The sequence below is a fragment of the Artemia franciscana genome, chromosome 15, assembly GCF_032884065.1.
Source record: "Artemia franciscana chromosome 15, ASM3288406v1, whole genome shotgun sequence".
Classification (NCBI taxonomy): Eukaryota; Metazoa; Arthropoda; class Branchiopoda; order Anostraca; family Artemiidae; genus Artemia; species Artemia franciscana.
Genome location: NC_088877.1, coordinates 11,662,897 through 11,689,423, shown reverse-complemented (window position 1 = coordinate 11,689,423; position 26,527 = coordinate 11,662,897). Strand labels below are relative to the sequence as shown.

The following is a 26,527-nucleotide window of genomic DNA, read 5'->3' as shown; positions in this document are numbered from 1 at the left end:
AAGTTGAAAGATGAAAAGAGAGGATAAAATAAGATGAAAGAGGATAGAATAAGATAAAATAAATAGGAAGATTAAACAAGTTGAAAGATGAAAAGAAAGGATAAAAATAAGATGAAAGAGGATAGAATAAGATGAAATAAATAGTAAGATGAAATAAGTTGAAAGATGAAAAGAAAGGATAAAAATAAGATGAAAGAGGATAGAATAAGATAAAATAAATAGAAGATGATACAAGTTGAAAGATGAAAAGAGAGGATAAAATAAGACGAAAGAGGATAGAATAAGATAAAATAAACAGTAAGATTAAATAAGTTGAAAGACGAAAAGAGAGGACAAAAATAAGATGAAAGAGGATAGAATAACACAAAATAAATAGGAAAAGCAAGTTGAAAGATGAAAAGAAAGGATAAAAATAAGATGAAAGAGGATAGAATAAGATGAAATAAATAGTAAGATGAAATAAGTTGAAAGACCAAAAGAGAGGATGAAAATAAGATGAAGGAGGATAGAATAAGATAAAATAAATAGAAGATGAAACAAGTTGAAAGATGAAAAGAAAGAATGAAAATAAGATGAGATAGGATAGAATAAGATAAATAAATAGAAATATGAAATAAGTTGAAAGATGAAGAGAGGATAAAAATAAGATGAAAGAAAAACACTGGGAAACAAATGTCAGGATTACCTCTTATTAAACTTTCACTTGATAAGAATTTTTCTAAAAATTTGGTCACAATACAAATAGTGACGTTAAATTTGGGCGGCATTAAAAAAACTTTTTGGGGGTCATTTTCATTGAAAAAAAGAAAAAATGACAAATTTACCCTCCCCCTCTAGATACAAAAAAAAACATTTTTCCCTCCCCTAAATTTTTTTGGGTTGAAGGCACTGAACACAAACCATTTAAAAGTCTTCCCGACAATCTTCAAGAAAAATTCATTGACGAGAAGATCACAAACTTCTATTATCCCCAGATGGCAGGGGAAGGGGGAGCCACAGAACTTAAACCTTGGCTTTTACTGTACAAGTACGACCCCCTTCCCCCATTAAGGACTCTATATTATATTTTGTGAAACATCAAAAGACCTTTTAAACTTTTCCTAGAATAATGTATTTATATTCATGAAATGAGAAGTTAATAAGATTTTTTCCCAACGGACAAACACCAATTGCTATTTGGATTGCTACGTCTTATTTGCTGCAAAATACAACGCTGAAAGGATTTAAACCCCAGGTGCTCCTTTCAGAAGAAGATGAAAACAAAGAGGCAAACCTGTTTGGCAAATCTGGATGCTTAATTTGCTTTCTATAAGCATCGCACAAACTTTCTCGTGAAATTGTGCTTAACACACCCAAAAGTTTATGACAAACCTTCTACTTTCAAATGTTTATCTGACAAGACGAAGGCTTAGATTTCCCTTAGCATTTCAACTTATATAAAAAACTAAAATATGACAACACTGTAAATTAGATCTCATCTCCAAAGAAAGTTTTTACAAACTTTTACCAGAAATATATCCTAGACGGAACCGTGGAAGAAAAAGCATTTAGTCCTAAAATTTCGTCTCCTTACTTGAAGGACAAACACATTAATTTTTAAATAAATTTATCTATTTCCTTTTTTTAATTTGTTTTTTTAGACCGACTGGCCAAACACTGATTAGCCGCTTATTTTTTTTCTTTGCTAAAAGACTTATTTTGACCTGTTTTCCGACTTATTTTAGCGTATATCTCACAATGTGTCGTATCCTGTCCGTGTATAGCCTACGCTGAAAAAACAACAGCTGAAATATTCCAACTAGACATACATGAGTTATGCACAATGAACTTCAAGAGGGCCAAAAGCCCGAGCGGCCGTTCTTGACAGTTGGAGAGGTGACCAGTGAGTCCTTTCTGGTAGAGAATGCTAACAATTCTGCAACTTTATTTATGTACTAAAATAGGTTTTATATTTACTATTTATTTTTAATTTTTACTGCCGATAACTATAAATCATAGACTTAACTTGACTATAATTTGTATCTTTTTGTTGCCACATCCAAAAAAAGAAAAAAAGTATCAACTGGATAAGGCCACCAATATATTGTTTTTGGTTACATGTTTTAAGCGTAATTCTGATTTCTCACTAACAAGATCGGAGAGATCTCTAGACGGTAATGTGAAATATTTAAGTAATAAAATTATCTTAAATCCCCTTACTGAAAGGCGTGACACATTGACTGCCTCTATTTTGGAAAATTCTAGAAAATGACGGAATGCCCCTGAAATTTGTCGAACTGCTTAAGACATACTACAAGGGTTCTGTGAGCCAAGTTCGAGCTACAGAGATTAGACTGAACAAAGTCCGGTTGAGTTTGATGTAAAACAAGGATGCGTCCCGTCTACAACTCTGTTTAACTACTGTATTGATTGGATGCTTGAAATGTCCTATTCTTCTCACCCAGAAGTTCAGATTGGACAGAACCTTTCACTTGGAGACCTTGAATACGCTTATGATGTCGGAATCCTTTCGGACCCAGAGAAAGCTCAAATTCTATTCGATGATGTAGTTACTAGGGCAGATCGCATTGGCTTGAAAGTCAGTACAGGGAAGACAAAATTTAGGGAATAAATTACACTGATCCTATTTCGTTAACTGTAGATCAATTACAGTTGGATCAGATCAACAGTTTCACATACCTTGGCTCCCAACTTTTTACTGATGGATCTACCGATATTCAAAAGCGATTGCAGAAAACACAGACAGTCTTTATTCCCCTCAGAAAACCTTTGTAGAACCGGCGTGAAATTAGTGTACGAACTAAAGTTTGAGTCTACCTGGCTTTGGTTCGAGCAATCCTTCATTATGGATGCGAAACTCGGTCAGTGAAGCGACTGCATGAAAATGCACTGAAGGTGTTTAAGCATACTTGTCTGCATAGCATCCTCGGATTAAATCTGAATGATCAAAGAGCAAACGTGGATATACAACGAATATGTGGTAGAAAGAGATACGTTGCCATCACGATTTAGGAGCATGAAATAAACTGGTTGGGCCATGTCTTACGGAGGTCAACAGAGTACTTGCCTCGCCGAATCCTTCCAGCTGACACCTCAGCTCAAGCTCAAGAGACGACAAGGAGGAAAGCGGAAAAGCTGATGGAACTTGGTTAAATCAGACCTTGAACCTATTGGGGGGTTCAGAAAGTTTGGTCACAGATGAACAACTCAATGGCACCCATTTGCAAAGCAGCTGGCAGCAGACTGTACTACATGGTCCAAACAGGTCTCATAGATACTTGGTACCGGGCAAGGTGGAAACGCCTGATTCCCGCCACAAGTACAAGTGCAAGTAAGGGTATGAGATTCCGATTCCCAAAGTTTTCAGTTTAAACTTTAGCACCTGATGCCTTAAGAATTAAAATCAACAAGGCTGTGAAGATTGACCTTTTAGAATCTAGTGGCGATTCTGGCCTCTCTTGTGCTCGGGGAAAAATATCGATTGGCCCTCCCCCCGTCTCCTGCAAAATTATTTTCAATCTATTAATTAATTCATAATTTATTTTTAAATTATTTCTTAATTTATTATTTAAATCATTAAATTATTCTTTATTTATTGTTATTTTATTAATTAATCGACAATTTGTAATTATTTTCATTTTTTAACTGCGTTCATCACTTTTCTACTAAAACTTTAAAAATCCAAAAAAAAAAAAATGATTATTACCGTTAGACTATTTGTTTGAAATTTTGCACCCCTAAAAATTTACGCCGCCTGGGGCAAGTGCCCCTTCTGTCCCTCCCTTAAAACTACCTCTGTTAGGATCGGACAGTTCCAGAAGATCAAATTACCTCAATTACACAGTTAAGCATTCCTATATTTCGTGTTTTTTTAATATTTCAGGTTTTTATACCTTGCCTATTTTAGTACTGTTTTTTAGGTTTTTTATTAGTTTATTTTTTTCCGGTACTCAGAGCGGACCATGAACATCTGTTCTTTTAAAATTCTTAATTTTTTAAAATTCTAGGTTTTTTAGGCTGTTTAGCTAAAAGAACAACTGAAAACTCAAACGAACGGTGATCTTCTAGAAAAAAACAAACAATAGAAGTACTTTAGGAAAACCAAAGGATTATCCGAGAGCTTTTGAATTTTTTCCGTTTGTTAAGGCTTTTCGTTTCGTTGCTATGGAAAAGCAGTATGGTTACTATTTTCGTCATTTTGATTAGCCGTTTCAATTAGCCCTTATTTTAATTCAAACAGCTCAGTTAAAAATATTTAAAAAAAATTTCTAATCGGAAAAAAAAACGGAGAATATTTACTAATTTTCTAATTCAAGATGCCTTGAACTACTTGTGAATATACTTGTAAATTGTACTGTACTTGTAATAATAGTAATAATAATAGCTCCCATATAATTCCTCTGTTAGAGAACATAGATACGTCTCTATTGACATACTATGCGTTGTGAACCTCCTTTTTTTGAAAGTTCTTGCAAATATATCCCAAAAATATGGAGCGGCACCAAATAGGAAGAGGGCTGAGCCCCTTCCCTAGATTATTCCCCCACCCCACTTGATTTTGTAAAAATCTTTCTGGGTGTATTTTCATTGAAAAATCCCTTTACGAGGTACTTTTATTGAAGGAAATGACAATTTGCCTCCCCTTATATTGGGAAATTCCACCTAACTTGTCGCAAGTTAATGTCAATGATATATAATATGTCCTATACACACCCATGGAAGAGAAATTATTTAATCCTACAATTTTATCTCCAAGAGAGAAGACCAACACCAAGATTATAATTAAGATTTCCGCTTTAATAGCATAGCTAGAGCAATTAAAGCCAAGAGTACCTGTTTCAAAGTCAAGAGTAAACTCCTCCATGTCATTCCCAGATGTGATTGTATAAATTAACTTCCTATCCGTGGGATTGAGGGCGGAGACTGAGAGGAGCGGAGTATAAAGAGGTGTGTCCTCTCGGATTGAGGAGTAATAAAAAGGCTGCTCAAAAATTGGACTACTTCTATCGACCACTTTGATTTGAACAGAGGCTTCTGAGGAGAGGCCAGGAGACCCTGTAAAGAATGATTGGAGTTTAATGGACATTAAAACAAACACAAATTTAAAAAATGATTAATAATATGAATATGAAAACAATTGTGTATATTCATCAGTTTATACCCTAGAGTCAAATATTAAATCAAATATCGCTTCTTTCTTGTATTAATAGCATTTTCCAGTTAAAAAAAAAAGGAAAAAAAAAGCTAAAACAAGCAGTAAAGCCATACATATATGAACTTCAAAGGCATGAGCAACTGTAGCATTTTTATTAGGAAATGCTAGATGGCGTTGATTTTTTCTTTGTCACAGACCCACTTGATTTTCCATTCAATTCACTGCTTGTACGGCTAACATTATAGCCACTCTTGTGTCATTTTAAGCATATAATATATTCCTAAAACTCCTAAACGTTCGGCTCTCCTAATTTTTTTTTTACTCTGCTTTTAATCATTTTATAATGGATAGCAAAATTTTGAAAGTAGTTTGAGAACAAAGCAGGTTGATCAAACACGTATTTCATTTCTTTCCCCAAATTCCTTAAGCGAAATACTGAAGTTGTCAATCAGGGATCAGCACAGTTTCTATTTCTATTTTTTTCTTTTTTTCACAGTTTTCCGTTCATACGTCACAACAACACGTTCCTTATTCCATTATAATTTCTGAAATATCTAAATTACGCATTAGCATAATTATCACGTTATTCTTTAGTTTTAAGTCACTTTTTTATTTGCAATTCAATATGATTTTGCCTTTTCTTGTTCCATTCCATTTTCTTTAGCCGTTCAGAATCCTTTCTAAAAATGAAGTGCTCCGTCCTGTCCATCCTCCATAGACTCATACACGTTAAATTTACACGTTTCTTTATTCCATTTTAATTTTGCTTTGTCTTCTAACCGCAGACTTCGTTGTGCAACATTTTCGTTATTAAATCAATATGACTTATGCGGCTTCTTGTTCCATGCCTTTTTCTTTAGCTGTTCGGTGTCATTTGTCATCTTTTATAATTCTGCGAGCGTCATAGATATTAAAAATGATTGCAATATTCACCCCTAGCGAAAAAATTGGTATAACTTTTCTTTGTTAAGTGACTCGCGTGATTTTTTTCTGCTATAGAGTCAATTCCTCTTTCCTCTATATCCTTCACAGAGCCCAAAAATAAATACATTTTTCCAAAAGGCAAAAATAAATTCATTCCATTCCTGAGTCGTGAAAAAATTCAGGCATGAATCCATTCACTCTTTCCAGTGCAAACACTAAAATAATATTTCTTCATTTTATGGCGAAAATTCAGCAATTTAAATTGAATTAAGCAATTCTGGCATGAACTCAATTCCTTTTTCCCGTTCATCCATAACAAACCCACGCACGCTTAACTAACACGTTCCTTCTTTCGAATGTAATTTTGCGTTGTGTTCTAACAATAGTTTTTGCTCTGCAACGTCAGCCTTTGCAATTTAATGTTATTTTTGCCGTTTCTTCTTACTTGCCTTTTTCTTTAGCTGTTCAGGGTCATTTTTCATCTTGTGTAATTTTGCATGCATCCTAAATACTAATACCACTCCTAAGGCGGGGGTAGTGACGTAATTTTTGCTCTTGAAATCTATACAAATATCATGTAACTCACATGATTTTTATTTCCAAAATTAAGACTTTCAACGAGTTTTCTCAAACTCGTGACATATCTAGATCGATTTTTCAGTCCAGAAAATCCCAGGATTTTAATTTAAAAAAAAATGAAGGAGCCATTTTCAAGATAAAAATTATACACACATAAATACATACACAGTTGCTCCTTTAAAGAGAGTAGATAGATATACTGCTGAACAAGATGACTTTCCCGACCTGATTGTAAAAGACAATGACATTGAAGAAACTAGGCTTGATATGCTACTCTACACAAGAGCTGACTTTTTTTTACCCTACAATTTATGAAAAAATGAGCAATATAAACAGATATTCCGCTCGTCAGGTTAGTTCTCCAACAGTAAGTTGCAGCAGTTCCTTTCCTAGCAGAGAAGTACGGAAGAACTTGCTCAATTCTAGTTGAACTCTTTCCCAACTGACGTCCTTCCTATCAAGACAGAGACTAACCAAAATACATCACTAACTGCAGATGAAGAAGACAGATTGTTTTTCAGTCTCTCGATAGTCTCTCGACTCTTAGAGTCGATATACTAACAATATAAGCTCTGCCCACGTAGCAGCAAAAATTATCAGGACATATGAGGAGACAGTTCCAGTCTTCTTGAGTGAGAGACAAAGATCAGGAAAAAATAATTCTGATCCACATGAATTATGGACTGACTGCTTCTACACTTACCCTGAGATAAGTGAAATTGCGAGCATGCATCTCGCAGTCCTAATAAAAACAGAAATATCTATTAAAACGGCCGTTTTTTTTTAAACAGGCCGTTTCTGTTTGTCGGTAAAAAACGGAAAAAAGAAAAGAAGCTCCTTTTTTTTTTCTCCGTTTGTTTTTTCTATTTCTGTTCCGTTTACTATTTCTGTTTTAGCCAAAAACGGTGCTGACCCACACTGTCAATACTTCTTCTATTTTTTGTTTTATTTCTTTAAACTCTCTGTCCAGTAGGCCTACTGCTATAATACTGCTACCACTGCTATACTACTAAGGACAGCGGGGTAAAAATCTACTTGTTTGAATTACTTAAGGGGAAACTTTCACAGGTCGTAGTAAGGGGGGGCTAGGGGATTTGACCCCCCTCCCAAATGTTTGTCCGAGTCGTAAAAACGTAACAAAAATGAATATAAAGAATTTTTCATGCGTATTTTATTTTCTATATATCGTAAAAATCAGGAAAAATCGGAAATTCAATTTAAAAAAAAAGAAAAAAAGAGGACCGTCATGAGTCAACCCAGAAATCTTGATCACCCATAAAGTTCTATGACTATTCACGTTAGTTCTGTCCCAAGATGGAGGGATGGATGATAGACTACTGTATCAACAAGGGAAATGAAGTCATTTTAATATTTCCTGAAAAAGGCTTATGCCAGCTGTGCTTCTCACTCAGACTATCAACTGTCTTAACTCTTTCTACAATTAGCCAAGGACTGGTGGCAACTTGATTATTAATTCATATGCAGTTATGCAGTTTATGATAGGAGCGGGTATCAAAATTTAAAAAAAGCAAAACCGGCAAAAAAAAAAAAAATCCGCAACGAAATATAAACTAAAAGGCACCAGACGACTCGAGAAAGTTTCTCTTTTCTTTGAAGGTGTAGTTGTCTTTGAACCAATAGATACTGTTGGGATTTTTACGGACAAAAATCTTTGTTAGGTTCACCTTATTAATTTTGTCTTTTTATTTTCACGGTTCAACGTGGCAACACAGACTAAAATGTAGCACTGACCCAAAACTTCATTGTTTTAATACAACCAAACGGAAAATGCTAGAAAATTGTGGTTTTCAGTTATGAATAGACGGGAAATGGGTCCATGGTGCAAATATACTGTTATTTTGATGCCCTTGGTGCTTTAGAAATAGTTTCAATCCTATAATTCAGGTGAGTAGCCCTCAATGGCGTCAATTTATGAATGCAGGGGTAAAATGAATTTTTCAAAATCTAGGGAAGGGGGAGATTTCCCATTTTTCTATTGTTTTAATTGAAATACAAAAAACACATTTAAAAAATTCCCTATATAAAACTTTTTCAAACGTGGAGGGGCAAAAATATGGGGGGATACATGCCATATATTCCCCAATAGACGCCATCCGTAGCCATATCAGTGACGCAAGTAAATTATAATTCCCATCAGAGCCACGTTGTAGCACGTAAAAAACTGCTTCTCTTCAGTTTCCTATATTCAAGGAATTATTTTTAATATTCCCAAACTTTCAGTTCATTTACCCCATCTCATTAAGCTCATAAAAGCAAAGAAGTTGGTAAATTAGATTCAATAATTAGTTTATTTTCCACTTTTAGAGGAAAATCTGAGAAAACCGAGAGACAAATTAATAAAGTGTTTTTCTGGAAATCGCTTTCTAGATACATAATGGCAACAGGATTTTATCAAGAGGATAACGTAACGTCATTGTCAAGAGGAGGGCGTTCGTCATCAAGAGGAATAATGCCCTGATGGGTGGGTTCAATGGTTCAAATAGAGGACTTCAGTGATTCTTAAAACTTGTGCAATGCAAAGATTACAATTGAATCACCAACTAACATAAAGGTAAGTGGTTTATCCGTTCCTCCCTTTATCTCTCTTTATTTATTTCATAGAAAACATCTTTTGGTCAAAAACGAAAGTTTATATCTCCGATCCTTGTAAATTTATAGAAAGGCAAAAACACAGTTTTTAAGATTTAACCTAAAAATTTATATTTCGAGAAGGTAAATAAGAAAAAAATGGCGGAAATTTCAGTTTCTAGCTAAATAGTATACTTGATTTGAAGATGTAATAAATAACAATATCTTAGTAGCAGTTGACCTAGATGTACTCAACCATTCTTTTCCCTTCCTAAGTAGGTATCGTTAACCTTTACAAAGTGAATATGCTCCCATGACTTCAAGAGGATAACAATGCTTTGGCAAATCCGTCTCGCTTTCTAAATTGTAAAAAAAAAGATGTTTCATAAAAGAGAACATTTGGCTGTTTTTAGCATATAAGTGAACTCGGTCAAATTAACTTATGAAATAATAAAAAAGAAATGATTTTTGAAAGAAATGATGTGTCTAAATCGTCTTTTTGAGAATGAAAATAAGAAAAAAACAACATAAATTACAATCTGTAGCTAAATAGTGTGGCTTCATTTTAAGTTGCGATGTTAGTGATAATATGTTAGGTAGCACATGACCCAACCGACTGTGACAATTGAAAGTGCGACATATGCCATTTTTATAACTTTTCAAGAGAGCCAAAAACGGAAAATAAGGATGAATGGGAATATATTCTAAATCAACTTTTCATGTTCTATTCAGTGGTGGAAACTGAATTCAAGTATTTGGAGCGAATTTAAAGTTATGTTATTTTATTCGTAGGGTGTGTTTCCTTTTTCCCTGAAAAAATTTTTCCTTGAAAAATTTTTATATACTTTTTGTATAATAACTTTTTATATAGTTTTTAATTTATTAATTATTTTTAGTTATAAGATTGTTAGATAAGTGGCGACACTTTTTGTGAGCTTTTTCACCGGACGAAAAACATTCAGTTTTAGAGATTATTTAATTTTCTGTTAGATATTTTTGTGCATTTTTAAACCTGTTCTGATAGAAATAATTTAACAGTAATTTAATAGTTTATAATGTTTAATTAATATTTTAATTGTAATTTGGCTACAGTTTGAAAACTGGTCCAGGACCAGACTCTTGAAATACAGTAACAAAAAAAGTGAATAGAAAACATCTTTTGATCCTCATAAATCCAAGAAAACGTCCGTGATTCTTCAGAATCATGATTCCTCGGCTAAGATTCCCAATAAGACCTTTTTCGGTGACAAAAAAGGAAACAAGTAACAGGTCCACGTGTTATAGCTCCAGAAGATCCCTTTTATTCGTAGGGTGTGTCTCCTTTTTCCTTGGAAAAAAGGAGACAAATTACAGCTCCCCGTGTTATAGCTCCAGAAGATTCCTTTTATTCGTAGGGTGTGTCTCCTTTTTCCTTGAGAAAAAGGAGACAAGTAACCGCTCCCCGTATAGCTCCAGAAGATTCCTTTTATTCGTAGGGTGTGTCTCATTTTTCCTTGAGAAAAAGGAGACAAGTAACAGGTCCACCTGTTATAGCTCCAGAAGATCCCTTTTATTCGTAGGGTGTTTCTCCTTTTTCCTTGGGAAAAAGGAGGCAAATAACAGCTCCCCGTGTTATAGCTCCAGAAGATTCCTTTTATTCGTAGGGTGTGTCTCCTTTTTCCTTGAGAAAAAGGAGACAAGTAACAGCTCCCCGTATAGCTCCAGAAGGTTCCTTTTATTCGTAGGGTGTTTCTCCTTTTTCCTTGAGAAAAAGGAGACAAGTAACAGGTCCACGTGTTATAGCTCCAGAAGATTCCTTTTATTCGTAGGGTGTGTCTCCTTTTTCCTTGAGAAAAAGGAGACAAGTAACAGGTCCCCGTGTTATAGCTCCAGAAGATCCCTTTTATTCGTAGGGTGTGTCTCCTTTTTCCTTGGGAAAAAGGAGACAAATAACAGGCCCCCGTCTTATAGCTCCATAAGATAATTTTCTTCTGTCATTCTAAGTTGCAACTAGACCTGACAAAAGGAACATACGCCCCTTAAAGGATTATGTCTCTTTTTATCTTCGTAACAGCATAAGATAGGACAATTCTGACTGCACCATTTGATTCTTCGTGCTTAATTTATCCATGACACATACATAACCCATTTTCGACCAAAATGGCATATGTCGCACTTTTAATTATATAAGCCGAAAATGCACTCAAACATTGTGTTCCCTACCAAAGTAGGTCTGCTTAACTTGTACAAAGTGAACATGCTCCCAAATATTCGACAGGATAAGGATACTCAGACAAATCCATCTCACCTTCTACATTGTTTTCAAAAATGGCTCTTAAAACAGTACATCTAGGTGTATTTCTGCATATATTTAAAACATTAGTTTTTAAAACAAAAACATCTGTAAATTAGATCCAATCATTAGTTCATTTTCTACTTTTTGGAATTTTTTTTTTATAAAATTGAAGAGAAAACATTAAGTCTTTTAAGAAAGTACTTTCCAAATACGACTAAGTCCTAAAAAAACAAAGAGCTTTCAAACAGCTTGACTTTAAACGCATAAAAAATTATGGTAATTAAAACAACTTTCGAGAAGTTGGGAACTAAAGGGATTTCATTTAATACTTATTCTATTTATAATTCAATTTCTCTTTCTATTATTCTCTTTTTAGTATTCTATTATTATCTTTTTATCTCTCTTATCTTATTTATCTTATTATCTCTTTCTGTTATTCTATTATTCTCTTTCTATTATTCTATTATTCTTTTTCAAGCCTCTTTCAATCTTATATTTCAAAAACATAGTGCAAAACTAATATAGGCTAAAAGGGAAATAAGCCGACTTTTGAAAAATATTTTGTCGAATTTCCATAGTCGTATTTGTAATTTTTTCATTAAATTTTTTAAATTATGTATCATTTTGGGATTATTTGGTTTGATAAGAGGAAAGAGTCCTTCCAAATTTTGAGTACCCCTCCCACCCTGGTTTTTACAGGCGCGTACACAAAAATATCAAACTAATCTGCCTGACTTAGTTGTTTTTTGCTTTGTTGTACTTAAAATTATTCGTGGTTATTAAATCGTTCACTCCACAAATACAGATTAAAAGAAATTAAAAAGACAGAAGAAAGAAAACGTACGAAAAAAGAAAGAAAAGATAAAAAGAAGAAAACAGGAAATACTGATAGAAAAAGAAATAAAAAAGACAGAAGAAAGAAAACGAAAGAAGATGGAGAAAAAAAGAAGAAATTCTATTTAAAAAAATAAATAAATACAGATACAAAAAGGAATATTAAAAACAGATGATCGACAAAAAAAAGGAAAAATAAAAACAAGAAATAAAAAGTGAAATACGGATAGTATAAGAAAGAAAAAACAGAAGAAAGAAAACAAAAAAAATAGAAGAAATAAAAATAAATATAGAAAGAAAAAGGAACAGAGGCCAGATTCTTGTTAGCCGATATCTAATCTATTTTTTTCATTCCAATCCATTCTAAAATTTAGCCAAACTCTTTCAAGATCCAATCGCCAAATTTTTGTAAAATCTGGCTTCTACTCTTTTTTGTATCTCTATGGCATACAACTGACTAAATTATATGAGTTGATAGTAAATTGAAGAAACAGAGAATATAATCTATGTCGAGTTCAACGGGCGGCCAATAGCACCATGTCATCATAATTAGTCGTCATCACATTGGACAGTTTTTCATGAGTTGCCGGATATTTCAAATAAGGGTGGCCAATATCGGTGCATCACCCTAATTAGTCGTCATAAAACCGTCAGATTTAAGAGCTGTCCAATATTTCAAACGAGAGTGGCCAATAGTGGTGGTCATCGATATTTCAGACAGGGGTAGCCAGAATGGCCAACAAAGGTGCGTCATCGTAATTATTCATCATCGAAACCGACGGTTTTCAAGGACCGTCAGAAATTTCAACAAGTACGTTTCATGTCACAAATATCACGGTTCCCCCTGAATTTTAATTCCTTAAAAAATTTTCAGACAGATCCCCAAAACATCTTTAGCGGAGGATTTGGATGCAAATTCCCGAGTGCAGGGACTTTAGTTCTGGATCATGGAGAAAGATCCATGGTCCTTTCCGTGATTCGTTGTCGGGATCATGGATCGCGGAGAAGGATCACACAATTGGATCCTGGAGAAAGATCCAAGTCTTTCACAACATAAAGCGTGAATATTAAATAATAAAATAAAAAATCTAATTAACTTTATTGAATAGCAGAGTTTTATTTATAGTTTTTGTAATTCTGAATTTGTTGCAGCCCAGTGTATTGATGCGCCAGCAATGGCTCTGGAGGATCTTTATGGCCCTATGGTACATAGGGCCCAACGGCCCTATGCACCAAGAACGGCTCCGGAGGACCTTTATTTTTATTATTTTATCGTACTTCTGAAAAATTACACTAAACAACAACTCTAACTAGGTTGCAATAAGTCATACAAAAATAGGAAAAAAACAAACTAGGTTACAAACGTCATACAAAAATAGGTAAAAACAAGAATATACATACCTTCATCATAAGCAACAATAGTAAGTTCATAATCCGCGTTATGATTATGAGGAGTCTGTCGCAACAAAATTTCGCCTGTCTTTTTAGCCACTTTGAAAAACTCGCCATTGCCACGCAACAATTCATAGCGGATATCACCATTCTCATTAATATCACGATCCACAGCCAGCACCTAAAAGGTAAACAAAAATAAAACAAAATAAATTATTAGATGAATTAAAAATAAATCATTCAGTTTAAGCTACTTTAATTGCTTTAACAGCATCTCGCAACAATATTTCATGTCTATTTAGTCACTTAAAATTCTTGATTGTCATGAATTAGCTCATAACGAATACCACTATTCTCATTAATATTACTATCACTGCCAGTACCTAAAACTATAAGTTAAAAATAAATTAAATAAGTAAAACCAAGTTTAATACTTGACACAAGTAAATGTAGTAGAATGAATTCACGTAAACGCAGTAATATGCTATGAACATTCGATCTGAAATTGAGCTGACTTTTAAAAAAAGCTGATTTGAACTCTTTTCTGCTATTTTGTTTAAAAACAGGCAATTCTCAGAGCCTTGACCAGTATTCTCTATAATGTCAAATAACTTGCTTATTTTTACATTTCTTCAGTAAAGGTATCCCCCCGTGCTTCCACGTGTCCCTATAAAGTATTGTACTCGAAACGCGACTGCATTATGTTTTTTTTTATTTCATCGAAAATAAAAAGTTTTTTAATTCAAATTAAAATTTAAATTAATATAGTTAGAATTTTGAAAATTTAAAAGCAAAATTTAAGCTTAAACCAGCAAATTACAAAAAAGAAATTGAAATGCGAGCACAATTTATAAACTCAAGCAAGAAAAGGAAAACAGAGAAAGGAAAAAGGAGAGAGAGAGAGAGAGGAGAGAGAGAGAGAGAGAGAGAGAGAGAGAGAGAGAGAGGAGAGAGAGAGAGAGAGAGAGGAGAGAGAGAGAGAGAGAGAGAGAGAGAGAGAGAGAGAGAGAGAGAGAGAGAGAGAGAGAGAGAGAGATGGGGGGATACGAGAAAGAAATAGAGAAAGAAAGTGGAAAGAGTGAGAATCGTAAAAAGATAAAACAACTTTCCAATGACATCTCCCTTCTCTGAGCACAGTTTACGCAGACAAAAGCAAGAAACAAGACAAAAGAGAAAGAAAAGCAGTAAAGATGGAAAGAAAGAGAGAGAAAGAAAGAGCGAGAGAGAGAGAGAGAGAGAGAGAGAGAGAGAGAGAGAGAGAGGAAGGGAGGGAGGGAGAAAGGTTAGTATAAAAGGGTAAAATACCTTTCCAATGACGTCTCCCTTCTGCGCACTAGTTTTAACGATGGCATGGTACGGCTGGTTCACAAATATAGGCTTATTATCATTTACATCTTCAATTGTAACTTTAACAGTAGTATGTGCGACTTTCGCCCCTCCTTCAACTTTTGCCTCAACGAAAACATCACATTCATCAGTTACTTCCCTATCAAAAGGTTTCCCAGTTGTGTAAACCACTCCAGACGTCCTTCCAATTGAAAACATATCACTAGGATTTAAAATACTAAAAAATATGTGCTCATGGAGTTCGCTCCCTACGACTTGCAAAATAGCAACCCGTTGCACCTTTGTTGAATTTTCAACAATAGTTGCTGAATAAACCTCTTGTGCAAATGATAAACTATAATTTTTTATTGTGTCCACATATATTGTCAGGACTGTTGCTGAGGCGTAGTGTCCATCCGTCACAGTAATGTCTAGCTGATAAAAGGGCTTAAGTAATCCATTAGCAACTGTGACAATACCTGACTTTGAGCCAATACTGAATTTATTATCAATATTTCCAGCAACAATACTATATCTTAGTTGACTATCAGTGCTATCTGCATCAACTGCCTTCAACTCTGTCACGTAAACACCTGGGTATGTTGGAACAAATAGGGTGGCGTTGTAAACTTGTTGCGAGAATTTTGGTGGACAATCGTTGACGTCTTCAACACGAATGATTACGTGGGCAGAATTCTCTGAGATTAATTTTGGGGATCCTTTATCGCTTATCCGCACAGCGAAGTCGAATTCAGGGTAGGATTCATAGTCAAGCAGGGAAAGTGTCTTAACAGCACCTAAGAAGATCAAATTTTTACCAAGAATGTATAAACTACAATACAACTGCTGCTAACAATTCATCTAAAAAACAAACCGCCTGAAGCCAAAACAGCTACACACGTTCCTCCACCCTCCTCCCAAATATGCTCGGAACTTCACTATTTACTCTCTCGAATTTTCTGTTTCTTTACATCCCCAGCAAGTTGTATCTTACAACTTGCCAGAAATCATAGAAGTTCTATGGGAGGACAGCTGCCTTTCCCTGTCCCCATGCTTTTATGACCCACTCCCACGCCAATTGAAGACGCCCTGCCTTTTGTTTAGCGCCAGGTGGATTGCAAAACAGCAAGATTTTTACTAGCCTCTCACTCTTCATCCGTACAAAGTGGCCTGAGCATCACAAACTTATTTTTCATTATATCCCTAAAAAAAGGAATCAAACCCCATGTTTTGTATAGCTTATTCTTTGGTATACTTATTAAAAATTATTTAATAAGTCTAAATCAGACACACACAGAGGAATCGCTAGCAAGACAGAAAATTTGTAACCAAAAATAGGCGGAAAAGATATGAAGTTATTCTTTAGGAGAGGGAAAAGCTAAAAATCTCCCCTGGATAACAGGGTTCTTCAAATTAAATATCTTAAAATATAATAATCTACCATCCAAGACGTATATATATATATATATATATATATAATATATATATATATATAATATATATATATATATATATATATATATATACAAAATAGCAATAATATTTTCAGTCAACAAAAAATAGATTTAAAAAAATCTGCCTTCTAGTACACGTCTGGTTGGAGTCAAATAAACTTAAACCTTTTAACTGAAATCACACTTTTAATCATTTTAAGTTAAGATTGCCTTGATTTCTTATAGTTCTGCTGGGTAACTGCAGTGGAGTCAACTGGAAGGGGGCATGTGCTTCCCTAGAATTAAAAAATTACTTTTAGGGGGTATTTTCATTTAAAAATACTTTTTCCCGGTATTTTCATTGCAATAATTGGAAAAAAAGGATCCCCTCTCCACTAAATTCTGAAAAATAGTTTGTGTCATCCCCTAATTTTTTTTGAATCGAGGCCACTGGGTAACTGTATACTGTCAGTGGCTCCAGTTATTCCTAATTCCCATACCCATGTTAAAGAACAAAAATGACCCTTTTCTCCATCTCGTTACTCTATCGAGACACTGTTCTTTTCAAATAAGGCCAACGTTTAGGGTATTTTCACTTTTTATGAAACCTTTTTTAGGTAAAAATACCCCAACCTTTTTTAGGGTATTTTCATTTAAAAATGCCTTTTTTGGGTATCTTCTCTTACTTTCGTTATTTTTTAGATTAGAAAGAACGACAAATTTGCCCCCCTTCTCCAATTCAGAAAAACACATTTTGCCATCGTCCTAGATTTTCTTGGATTGAGGTCACTGGATAACTGTGCACAGTCGCTGACTCTACTTGTTTCTTAATTCCCTTTAAACTGACGTTAGAATACCAAATACTTCCACCCTTATTCCTCATTCCTCTCTTAATTCATACTATATGCTTTTACTCTTTGACACTTGACTTTATTAAATAATAAAATTGAAATATATTCATTTTGGCGAAAGGAATGTTGACAACCCCCTGAATTTTAAGATAATTTACTTAAACAATATCTGTGATGCTAGAATATCCTCGAGAAAATCATCCAGTCCTTATTTTCGTACTTTGCCAAGAACGTGCAATTCATATAAAATGCAGTGGAATTTACGTGAGACGAATAAAATATACATTTGAATGAAATATTTCGCTGAAATTTTAATATTTACTAAAACTAAAATGCTAATGAAAGCAAGTAGTATAAGGCAAGGGCACACAAACAATTTTTTTTCTAAGCTGGCAACTCAGCAGGTGAAGGTCGGCAAAAAAATACAAAAAAATCACTAACCTATTCAAGTACTTTAAAACTGCATTCCATATGAAGGTTTAGTTCTCCTAAGAGTGGGGTCGGGTATCTATCCACTCGCCTTCTCCTAAGGAATTTCTTTAGCATAAACCCTACTTGAATACCCATTATTTTTATCTTTTATAAAAAAAAATTCACGTTTGTTTAAATGGTTTATCAATCGAAATCCCCCCTTCCTAGTCTTTATTAGTTAAAAAACTAATACAAAGTTTCAAAATTTTCAAAGTCAGTTCAAACGAACAAGTTTTCAGAATGAAAAGCTTAGTTAGAGGAAAGGGAGAGAATCTATTCTCTTCCTTTTTATAAACTCCAGTCAACTTTTAGAGAGCTTTTTCGACCTTGGTTCAAGTGAATGATGAAGAATCCTTAGGGCAGATAATAGAAAGTTTTAATTGAAAGCAGATATTTTTTCCCTGACAGTTCATCAGTCACCCGTCAGAATGTAAGCACTACCAAACTCTAACTTGTGGATAAAAGAAAATATATTTTTTTTCTGATGGCATTTGGAGTCAATCCCAGCTTTGGCATTAAATACACTAAATTGTAAGCTACTTCAGTTCAATAAAATTGACCAACAACCAGGAGTGAAGCTAGGGTTATGAGTTTGGAGGTGGAATACAAAGAACGTGCCGACAAAATCGCCCAGGGTACCGACAAATCGGGACATATAAGCTAAAGTAAGACGTCAAAGACGCCCAAAGTTTGACTGCGTGCCGACACCTTGTAACTTAGGGAGGGGAAGTCCCCCTTCCAAGCTGCGCCCCTGCCAACAACTTAAAAAGATGAATAATAAATTTTCTATTTGAGCACTACCCATATAGAAAAATCTCAATTGGAAGTTAAATTTGGTCGTGTGGTGGTGCAGTGGAAATTTTCTGTGCCTGGTATATGGAAACCTGAGTACGATCTCAGCTGCAACAACCCGCCACAGGGCCCAAAATTTAGTTTCGACAATGATATTATGCGAAAGTGTCTATATGATAGTCCAAAGAAGAAGAAGAGAGAAAAATATAAAAAATATTTGTTCAAAAATTGTAGATAGCGATCCTTTAAATATGAAGTTCATTCATCCCTTAATTTAAAAATTAAAAGACTTAAAGGTTTAATTTGAAAAAAAAAACAAGTTAACGATTCTCCCATCTCTTTTTAATATATATATATATATATATATATATATATATATAATATATCAAATGCCTCGGGATGTGGGATGATCAACTGCCTGTTAAGCGCTATATTGCAAAGTAGTTCCTAAAAGGTCTCTTTTCCTCAAAATCCTATGCTATTTCATCCCCTCTTTTTTTAAGTCCACTTATATCGTCCCCATGTTATGAAGTTACCTCTTGTTTTATTGAAAAGTAAAATTTTTAGTTGAAACAAAAAGTAATAGCTTTCTATATTCCAAATTTATTGCGAAACTTAAAATTAATAAAGCAAAATTTTAATATGGAATATAATTTAATAACAAACCTGTACTAGGATCAATAGTAAAATAGGCTTTGGCCAGTGAGTCAAGAATCTCATATGTAATTTGGGCATTGACTCCGGAATCATCATCATCCACTTCAAGAATCAACGGAGAGCCAAGGTTGAGGAAACGACCTTTCGACGAGCTAGCAGCGTATACAACAGCTTCCACAGGTGCCGCTTCGCTTATTATACCCTCATAGGAAAAGGAGAGAAAACGCGGCGCATTATCGTTGACGTCACGAACGTTAATTATAATAATGGCAGTGGCTTTCAGACCAGCCTGAAAATGATAGGACATTTTTTAAATCATTTTTATCACGTTGTAGCTGTTGGACAAGATGAAGCGTTCCACTCAAACAACGCTCCAAAGGTTATTTTGCAATACAAAAGTTGCTATTTTGCAAAAACAACGTTATTTTACAATACAAAAGTTGTATCCCTTTCCCCATATGGAAATGTCAATTAGCAAAATCTTAGTTGTTCAATAAAAAAAAAATATGGAAATTATATCTTTACAAACCTTAATAACACTATATTAGATAGAACCTATCCTATATTATATAGGAGGCCCTATACTATATTCTATATTATATAGATGGCCCTATACTACATTCTACATAATAGATTAGATGGCCCTATTCCGGAAAACGACGTTTGGTATTCTTGTTTTAAGTCTAAAAGATTGTACTTTAAACAAATAACCCGAAAGCTCAAACCCACAAAGATACAAAAATTACCTAATTACTGAACTAAAAGTACAAAACTAAAATTACCAGAATTACCAAACAAACAGTCACTAGACGAGGTCCTCGATTTTCCTCTAAGAAACTATATTATCGCGCTTTTCTTTTCCGATTCCAAAATTTTTAGAAATGTGCTCTACTAGAGACTTATCTTAACTCCGACTGAAGCTTCATTACTGAGGCAGTGGGGTCGATTTATGGAAATATAGGGAAGGGAGGACAATGTGTATCTTTCAAATATAAGGGGGTGAGGGGGGGGGGTTCGATTTTTCAATGGAATACTTAAAAGGCATTTTTTAAAGTAAAAAATATATTTTTCAAAATATAGAGGGCAAATACCCTCCCTCCACCTAATTAACCATTTGAGTAGAAGGAAACCAACCCGTTTTGAGGGAGATAGAAAAAAAAAAAAACACTTTTACATCGGTACGAGGGTGATACTTAAAAGGAGAATTTTTAGGTCCGAAACTCCAGACTGTTTCAGTATTTCCCATATTACCAGGAAAATTACATTACCAGGTTTTAACCAGGTTAGAAATTTTGCTGACTTCTCAGATGAAACTTTTCCTTTTATCCCTGAAAATGTCCCCCAAGAACCAGCAAAATATTCTCAAAAGCGCCAATCTGCCAAATTATCATTTATTTTCTTACTCCTCCGGCAAGGGTCAAAATGTTTGTATTTTAAGTCAGCAAGGTCCTTGCTATTTCAATTTAGGGCAGTTGAGGCCCCTCTTTCTTTCAGGGAAAACACTAGAATATCACATAGGAAGCTAAGGAAAAACAGAAAAGATTTTTGAAGTACTATAAGTGATACTTATATTATAAGAGCTACTCCTAGAATCTAGAAAATTAGTTAGAAATGGAAAAATTTTTACGCACAACCAGCTCTTTATCGTTAAATTTTTTTTGGAGTGATAATTTTTCAAGACACTTCATAAAATTGATTATAGTCCATTTTCAATTAATAACAAGCAATTACAAAAAAAAGAAAAAAATTGCAAAAAAGAATTTAAGAAAATTAAAGTTCCAGAAACAGAACTTATTCACAGCTTCCTTAATGTTCCTTACAAGTTTTTTCAACTGAAGATAAGGAGCAACATTTCAACTTCAAACGAACAGAAATTACTATGTATATGAGGGAGCTCGATCCCTCATCAATACCTCGTTCTTTACGCTAAAGTTTGAATATTGTTCCAATTCTTCAAGAACGGCCCCGAATCACAAAGGTCTTTTAATTAGAATAAATAGCTCTTTTGAAATTACTACAAAAACTTTAGCGTAAAAAGCGAGGTATTGACGAGGGGTCAAACCCCCTCATATACGTGATAATTTTTGTTCGTTTTAAGTTTTAATGTTGCTCCTTATTTTCAGTTGAAAAAAAATGTTGTTTTTTTTTCAATTTGATTTCTGTTCGTTTTTTAAATAATGGTGGGAAATCCGGCGCCCCCATCATGGAAAAATCCTCTTCCCTCATGAAAAGTTCCTCTGGAAAGACCTTCCGACGTTACCCCCTCCCCAAAGTTCATAACTTACATTACTTCTGCTAGGAAATGTGGGGGGGGGGTTAAGTCATCCTCAAAGACATAGCTATTAGATTTTTCAAAATTTTGATCCGGGATCTTAGGTAAAAATGAGCATTGGAGGAGGCCTAGTTGCCCTACAATTTTTTGGTAACTTAGAAAGGGGCACTAGAACATTTAACTTCCGTTTGAATGAGCCCTCTCACGATATTCTAGGACCACTGGATCGATAGGATCACCCCGGGAAAAAAACACGCATCCGTGACCTTTCTTCTGGAAAAAATACAAAATACCACATTTTTGCAGATAGGATCTTGAAACCTCTACAGTAGGGTTCTCTAATACGCTAAATAGATGGTGTGATTTTCGTTAAGATTTTACAACTTTTAGGGGGAAAATAAGGCAAATTTTCTGAGGCTCGTAACTTTTGATGGGTAAGACTAAACTTGAAGAAACATATATTTGAAATCAGCATAAAAATCCGATTCATTGGTAGCAAAACTCCGTTTTTTAGAGTTTCGGTTACTATTGAACCGGGTCGCTCTTTATTTACAGTTCGTTACTATGAACTGTTTGATCAAGCAGAGTAGTCCAAAAAAAAAGCGAGTTCTATTATTAGTTAGTTCATTGGAAGTTTTTGAAAACAATAAATCTTCATGACACTCTACAAAATTATTCAAGAAAATACCATTTTTAAGCTAAAAAAAAGGTATAAAAAACACAAAAAAAGTTAAAAAGAAAACAACAAATAAATATGACATAACGTGCTAATACGATGAATTCCCCCAAAAGATCAGTTTGAGGGACCCATTGAATAAATTTTTGCAAATAATGACCTAAATGACCTAAAGCTAAAGGGGAGGATGGGAGTTTGTATTCTCCTCCTCCCAAAGATTTTGTATTTGTGCCCCTATGGGTGTAATAATGAGTTAAAAAAAAATCGTCGACTGTATTTATTTTAAAATAGTATTTTGCTCCTAAGATGTTGATTATAAGGATTTTCTGTCATTTAAACCAAATTTTATTGTTTCATATGAGGCTTCCTTGTACTTTATTTATTGTTGATAACTTCGAAGACCACACTGCCTTTCCATGACGAAAGTATAACAGTTCAAAATAGCTAATGATGGACACTGTATATGTGTCCCAAATATCCAGTTAAAAACTTCATGCTGATGATGGACACTGTATATGTGTCCGAAATATCCAGTTAAAAATTTATATCTGTTCATTGTCGATTAAAAGATTTCATCCCTATTTTGAACTGTCATACTTTCGTTATTTGTCCGGAGATTCAAGGGGCATGGGCTATAACATATTTTTTCTCCAAGTTATTGGGGGGAAAACTGTTCTTCTCTCTTGCACCCCCTCGGAACGACGCTTCTTCTAATTTCCAAAAGAGCTTCTTCCTTCGCTACAGGATAGCCTTCTTGTACAATTGAGAATAAGAGGCACGAGTTTGAACACCCTGCCAATCAGCTGGCTACTATACATTTTGTATTTGCCTCGAACATCAAGTTCACATAATATGTTACATTCTTAGGCTGCCACATTCTATGTTTCCAATAATTTCCAAAAGAGCCTCTTCCTTTGCTACTGGATAGCCTTCTTGTACAATTGAGAATAAAAGGCACGGGTTTGAACACATAGCTAATCAGCTGGTTACTATAAATTTTGTATTTGCCTCGAACATCAAATGCACATAATATGTTACAGTCTTAGGCTACCATATACCATGTTTTCAATGATTTCCAAAAGAGCTTCTACCTCTTAGAGCTTCTAGCCTAAGACTTTAGCATATTATGTGCGGTTAATTTTCGAGGTAAATACAAAATGTATAGTAACCAGCTGATTAGCTCTTGATTAGTTTATCGGCAGGTTACTATAAATTTGCATTTGCCTCGAAAATTAAATGCACATAATATGTTAAAGTAGTAGGCTACCACCTACTATGTTTCCAATAATTTGCAAAAATAGCTTCTTCCTTTGCTACATGTCTCTGGATAGTCTCCTTGTACAATTAAATAAAAAAAGTTTTTTTAAATGAAAGTAAGGAGCAACATTAAAACTTAAAACGAACAGAAATTACTCCGTATATGAAAGGGGCTTTTCCTCCTCAACGCCCCGCTCTTTACGCTAAAGTTTGACTCTTTCTATTAACTATATTTTTAAAACAGTAAGAAACTTTAGCTTAAAGAGCGGGGCATTGAGGAGGAAAAGCCCCTTTCATATACGGAGTAATTTCTGTTCGTTTTAAGTTTTAATGTTGCTCCTTACTTTCATTTCAAAAAAACTTGTTTTTTTTTTTTTTTCTGGAAGTTTATGAATCCCTCGCTCTTTACGCTAAAGTTTGACTCTTTGCCACAATTCTACTTTTTAAAACAATTAAAAGCTTTAGTGTAAAGAGCGAGGGATTGCGGAGGGGACAACCCATTTCATATACGGAGTAATTTCTGTTCGTTTTAAGTTTTAATGTCGCTCCTTACTTTCAGCTAAAAAAATTAGTTTTTTTTATTTAATTGTAGATAGGAGCTTGGAACTTCTACAATAAGGTTCTCTGATACGCTGAATCTGATGGTGTAATTTTCGTTAAGATTGTATGACTTTTAGGGGGTGTTTCCCCCTATTTTCTGAAATGTGATGTCTATTGTCAGATACCGCATACTATGTTTCCAATAATTTCCAAAAGAGCGTCTTCCTCTGCTACATGTCTTTGGATAGCCTTCGTGTATAATTGAAAATAAAAGGCTCGGGGTTTAAACACACAGCTTATCAACTGGTTACTATACATTTTGTAGGTGACTCGAACATAAAATGCACATAATGTTTTTCAGTCAGCTACCGCATACTATGTTTCCAATAATTTCTAAAAGAGCGTCTTCCTCTGCTACACGTCTTTAGAGAGCCTTCTTGTATATTTGAAAATAAAAGGCTCGGGGTTTAAACACATAGCTTATCAAATGGTTATTATACATTTTGCATTTGACTCGAACATAAAATGCACATAATGTTTTTCAGTCAGCTACCGCATACTATGTTTCCAATAATTTCCAAAAGAGCTTCTTCCTTTGCAACTGGATAGCCTTCTTGTACAATTAAGAATAAGCTGGAGAAGAAAAGAGCTTCTTCCTTTGCTACTGGATAGCCTTCTTGTACAATTGAGAATAAGAGGCACGGGTTTGAAGACCCTGCCAATCAGCTGGCTACTACACATTTTGTATTTGCCTCGAACATCAAGTTCACATAATATGTTACATTCTTAGGCTGCCACATTCTATGTTTCCAATAATTTCCAAAAGAGCTTATTCCTTTGCTACTGGATAGCCTTCTTGTACAATTGAGAATAAAAGGCACGGGTTTGAAGACCCTGCCAATCAGCTGGCTACTACACATTTTGTATTTGCCTCGAACATCAAGTTCACATAATATGTTACATTCTTAGGCTGCCACATTCTATGTTTCCAATAATTTCCAAAAGAGCTTATTCCTTTGATACTGGATAGCCTTCTTGTACAATTGAGAATAAAAGGCACGGGTTTGAAGACCCTACCAATCAGCTGGCTAATACACATTTTGTATTTGCCTCGAACATCAAGTTCACATAATATGTTACATTCTTAGGCTGCCACATTCTATGTTTCCAATAATTTCCAAAAGAGCTTATTCCTTTGCTACTGGATAGCCTTCTTGTACAATTAAGAATAAGAGGCACGGGTTTGAAGACCCTGCCAATCAGCTGGCTACTACACATTTTGTATTTGCCTCAAAAATCAAATGTAAATAATATGTTACATTTTTAGGCTGCCACATTCTATGTTTCGAATGATTTCCAAAAGAGCTTCTTCCTTTGCTACTGGATAGCCTTCTTGTACAATTGAGAATAAAAGGCACGGGTTTGAAGACCCTGCCAATCAGCTGGCTACTACACATTTTGTATTTGCCTCGAACATCAAGTTCACATAATATGTTACATTCTTAGGCTGCCACATTCTATGTTTCCAATAATTTCCAAAAGAGCTTATTCCTTTGATACTGGATAGCCTTCTTGAACAATTAAGAATAAGGGGCACGGGTTTGAAGACCCTGCCAATCAGCTGGCTATTACACATTTTGTATTTGCCTCGAACATCAAGTTCACATAATATGTTACATTCTTAGGCTGCCACATTCTATGTTTCCAATAATTTCCAAAAGAGCTTATTCCTTTGCTACTGGATAGCCTTCTTGTACAATTAAGAATAAGAGGCACGGGTTTGAAGACCCTGCCAATCAGCTGGCTACTACACATTTTGTATTTGCCTCGAACATCAAATGCACATAATATGTTACAGTCTTAGGCTACCATATACCATCTTTCCAATGATTTCCAAAAGAGCTTCTAGCCTAAGACTTTAGCATATTTTGTGCGGTTAATTTTCGAGGTAAATACAGAATGTATAGTAACCAGCTGATTAGCTCTTGATTAGTTTATCGGCTGGGTACTATATGAAATAAGTACATAAAATGCACTTATGTTTCAGTATTAGGTGTTTGAAAACTAGGTTACCACTAATTTATAGAAAAATTTCTTAGCCTCCAGTAAAATGGCATAAATCCCAACTTTCAGTCCTATAAATAGAGAGTAGGGTGGAGTTTGAAAACACAACTTATTATACTCTTCTCTTAACGCGTCAGATTATTCTTAAAAGCTAAATAGGAATTTATTGAGCCCCTTTGGCTTGAAATGTGGAAAAAAAGTTAGTACTATATTTTCAAAAGGTGACATTTTGATAGTAATTTTTCCAGAGATGTAAAAGATGATTTACTTTTGAATATGCTTCATGATTTTCTCTCAATAAACTAAGTACTACGACTATTAACGGTTCACCGCAGCACCAAGCCACCAAAGGCCAACAAAGCCAACAAAGGCATGAAATATATGATTTAATCATAATACAATGCAGGTGTGCCAATTCATGAAAATACAAGGGGATGGGG

The 26,527-nt window shown here is 34.5% G+C and overlaps 1 protein-coding gene across 14 annotated transcripts in view; it reads right to left on the bottom strand.

The window, feature by feature from the left end:
* Nucleotides 1–26,527, bottom strand: part of LOC136036050 (fat-like cadherin-related tumor suppressor homolog) — a 401,362-nt gene that overhangs the window by 149,358 nt on the left and 225,477 nt on the right. For all 14 annotated transcript variants that reach the window (XR_010619615.1, XM_065717994.1, XM_065717993.1 and 11 more), the window contains 4 exons: nucleotides 19,288–19,567; nucleotides 15,054–15,871; nucleotides 13,758–13,929; nucleotides 4,834–5,055 (listed from right to left, as the gene is read on the bottom strand). Coding sequence is in view for 13 of the 14 variants with exons in the window: in XM_065717994.1 (XP_065574066.1) it covers nucleotides 4,834–5,055; nucleotides 13,758–13,929; nucleotides 15,054–15,871; nucleotides 19,288–19,567 (1,492 nt within the window). In the remaining variant the exon portion in view is untranslated. The remainder of the gene's footprint in view (nucleotides 1–4,833; nucleotides 5,056–13,757; nucleotides 13,930–15,053; nucleotides 15,872–19,287; nucleotides 19,568–26,527) is intronic.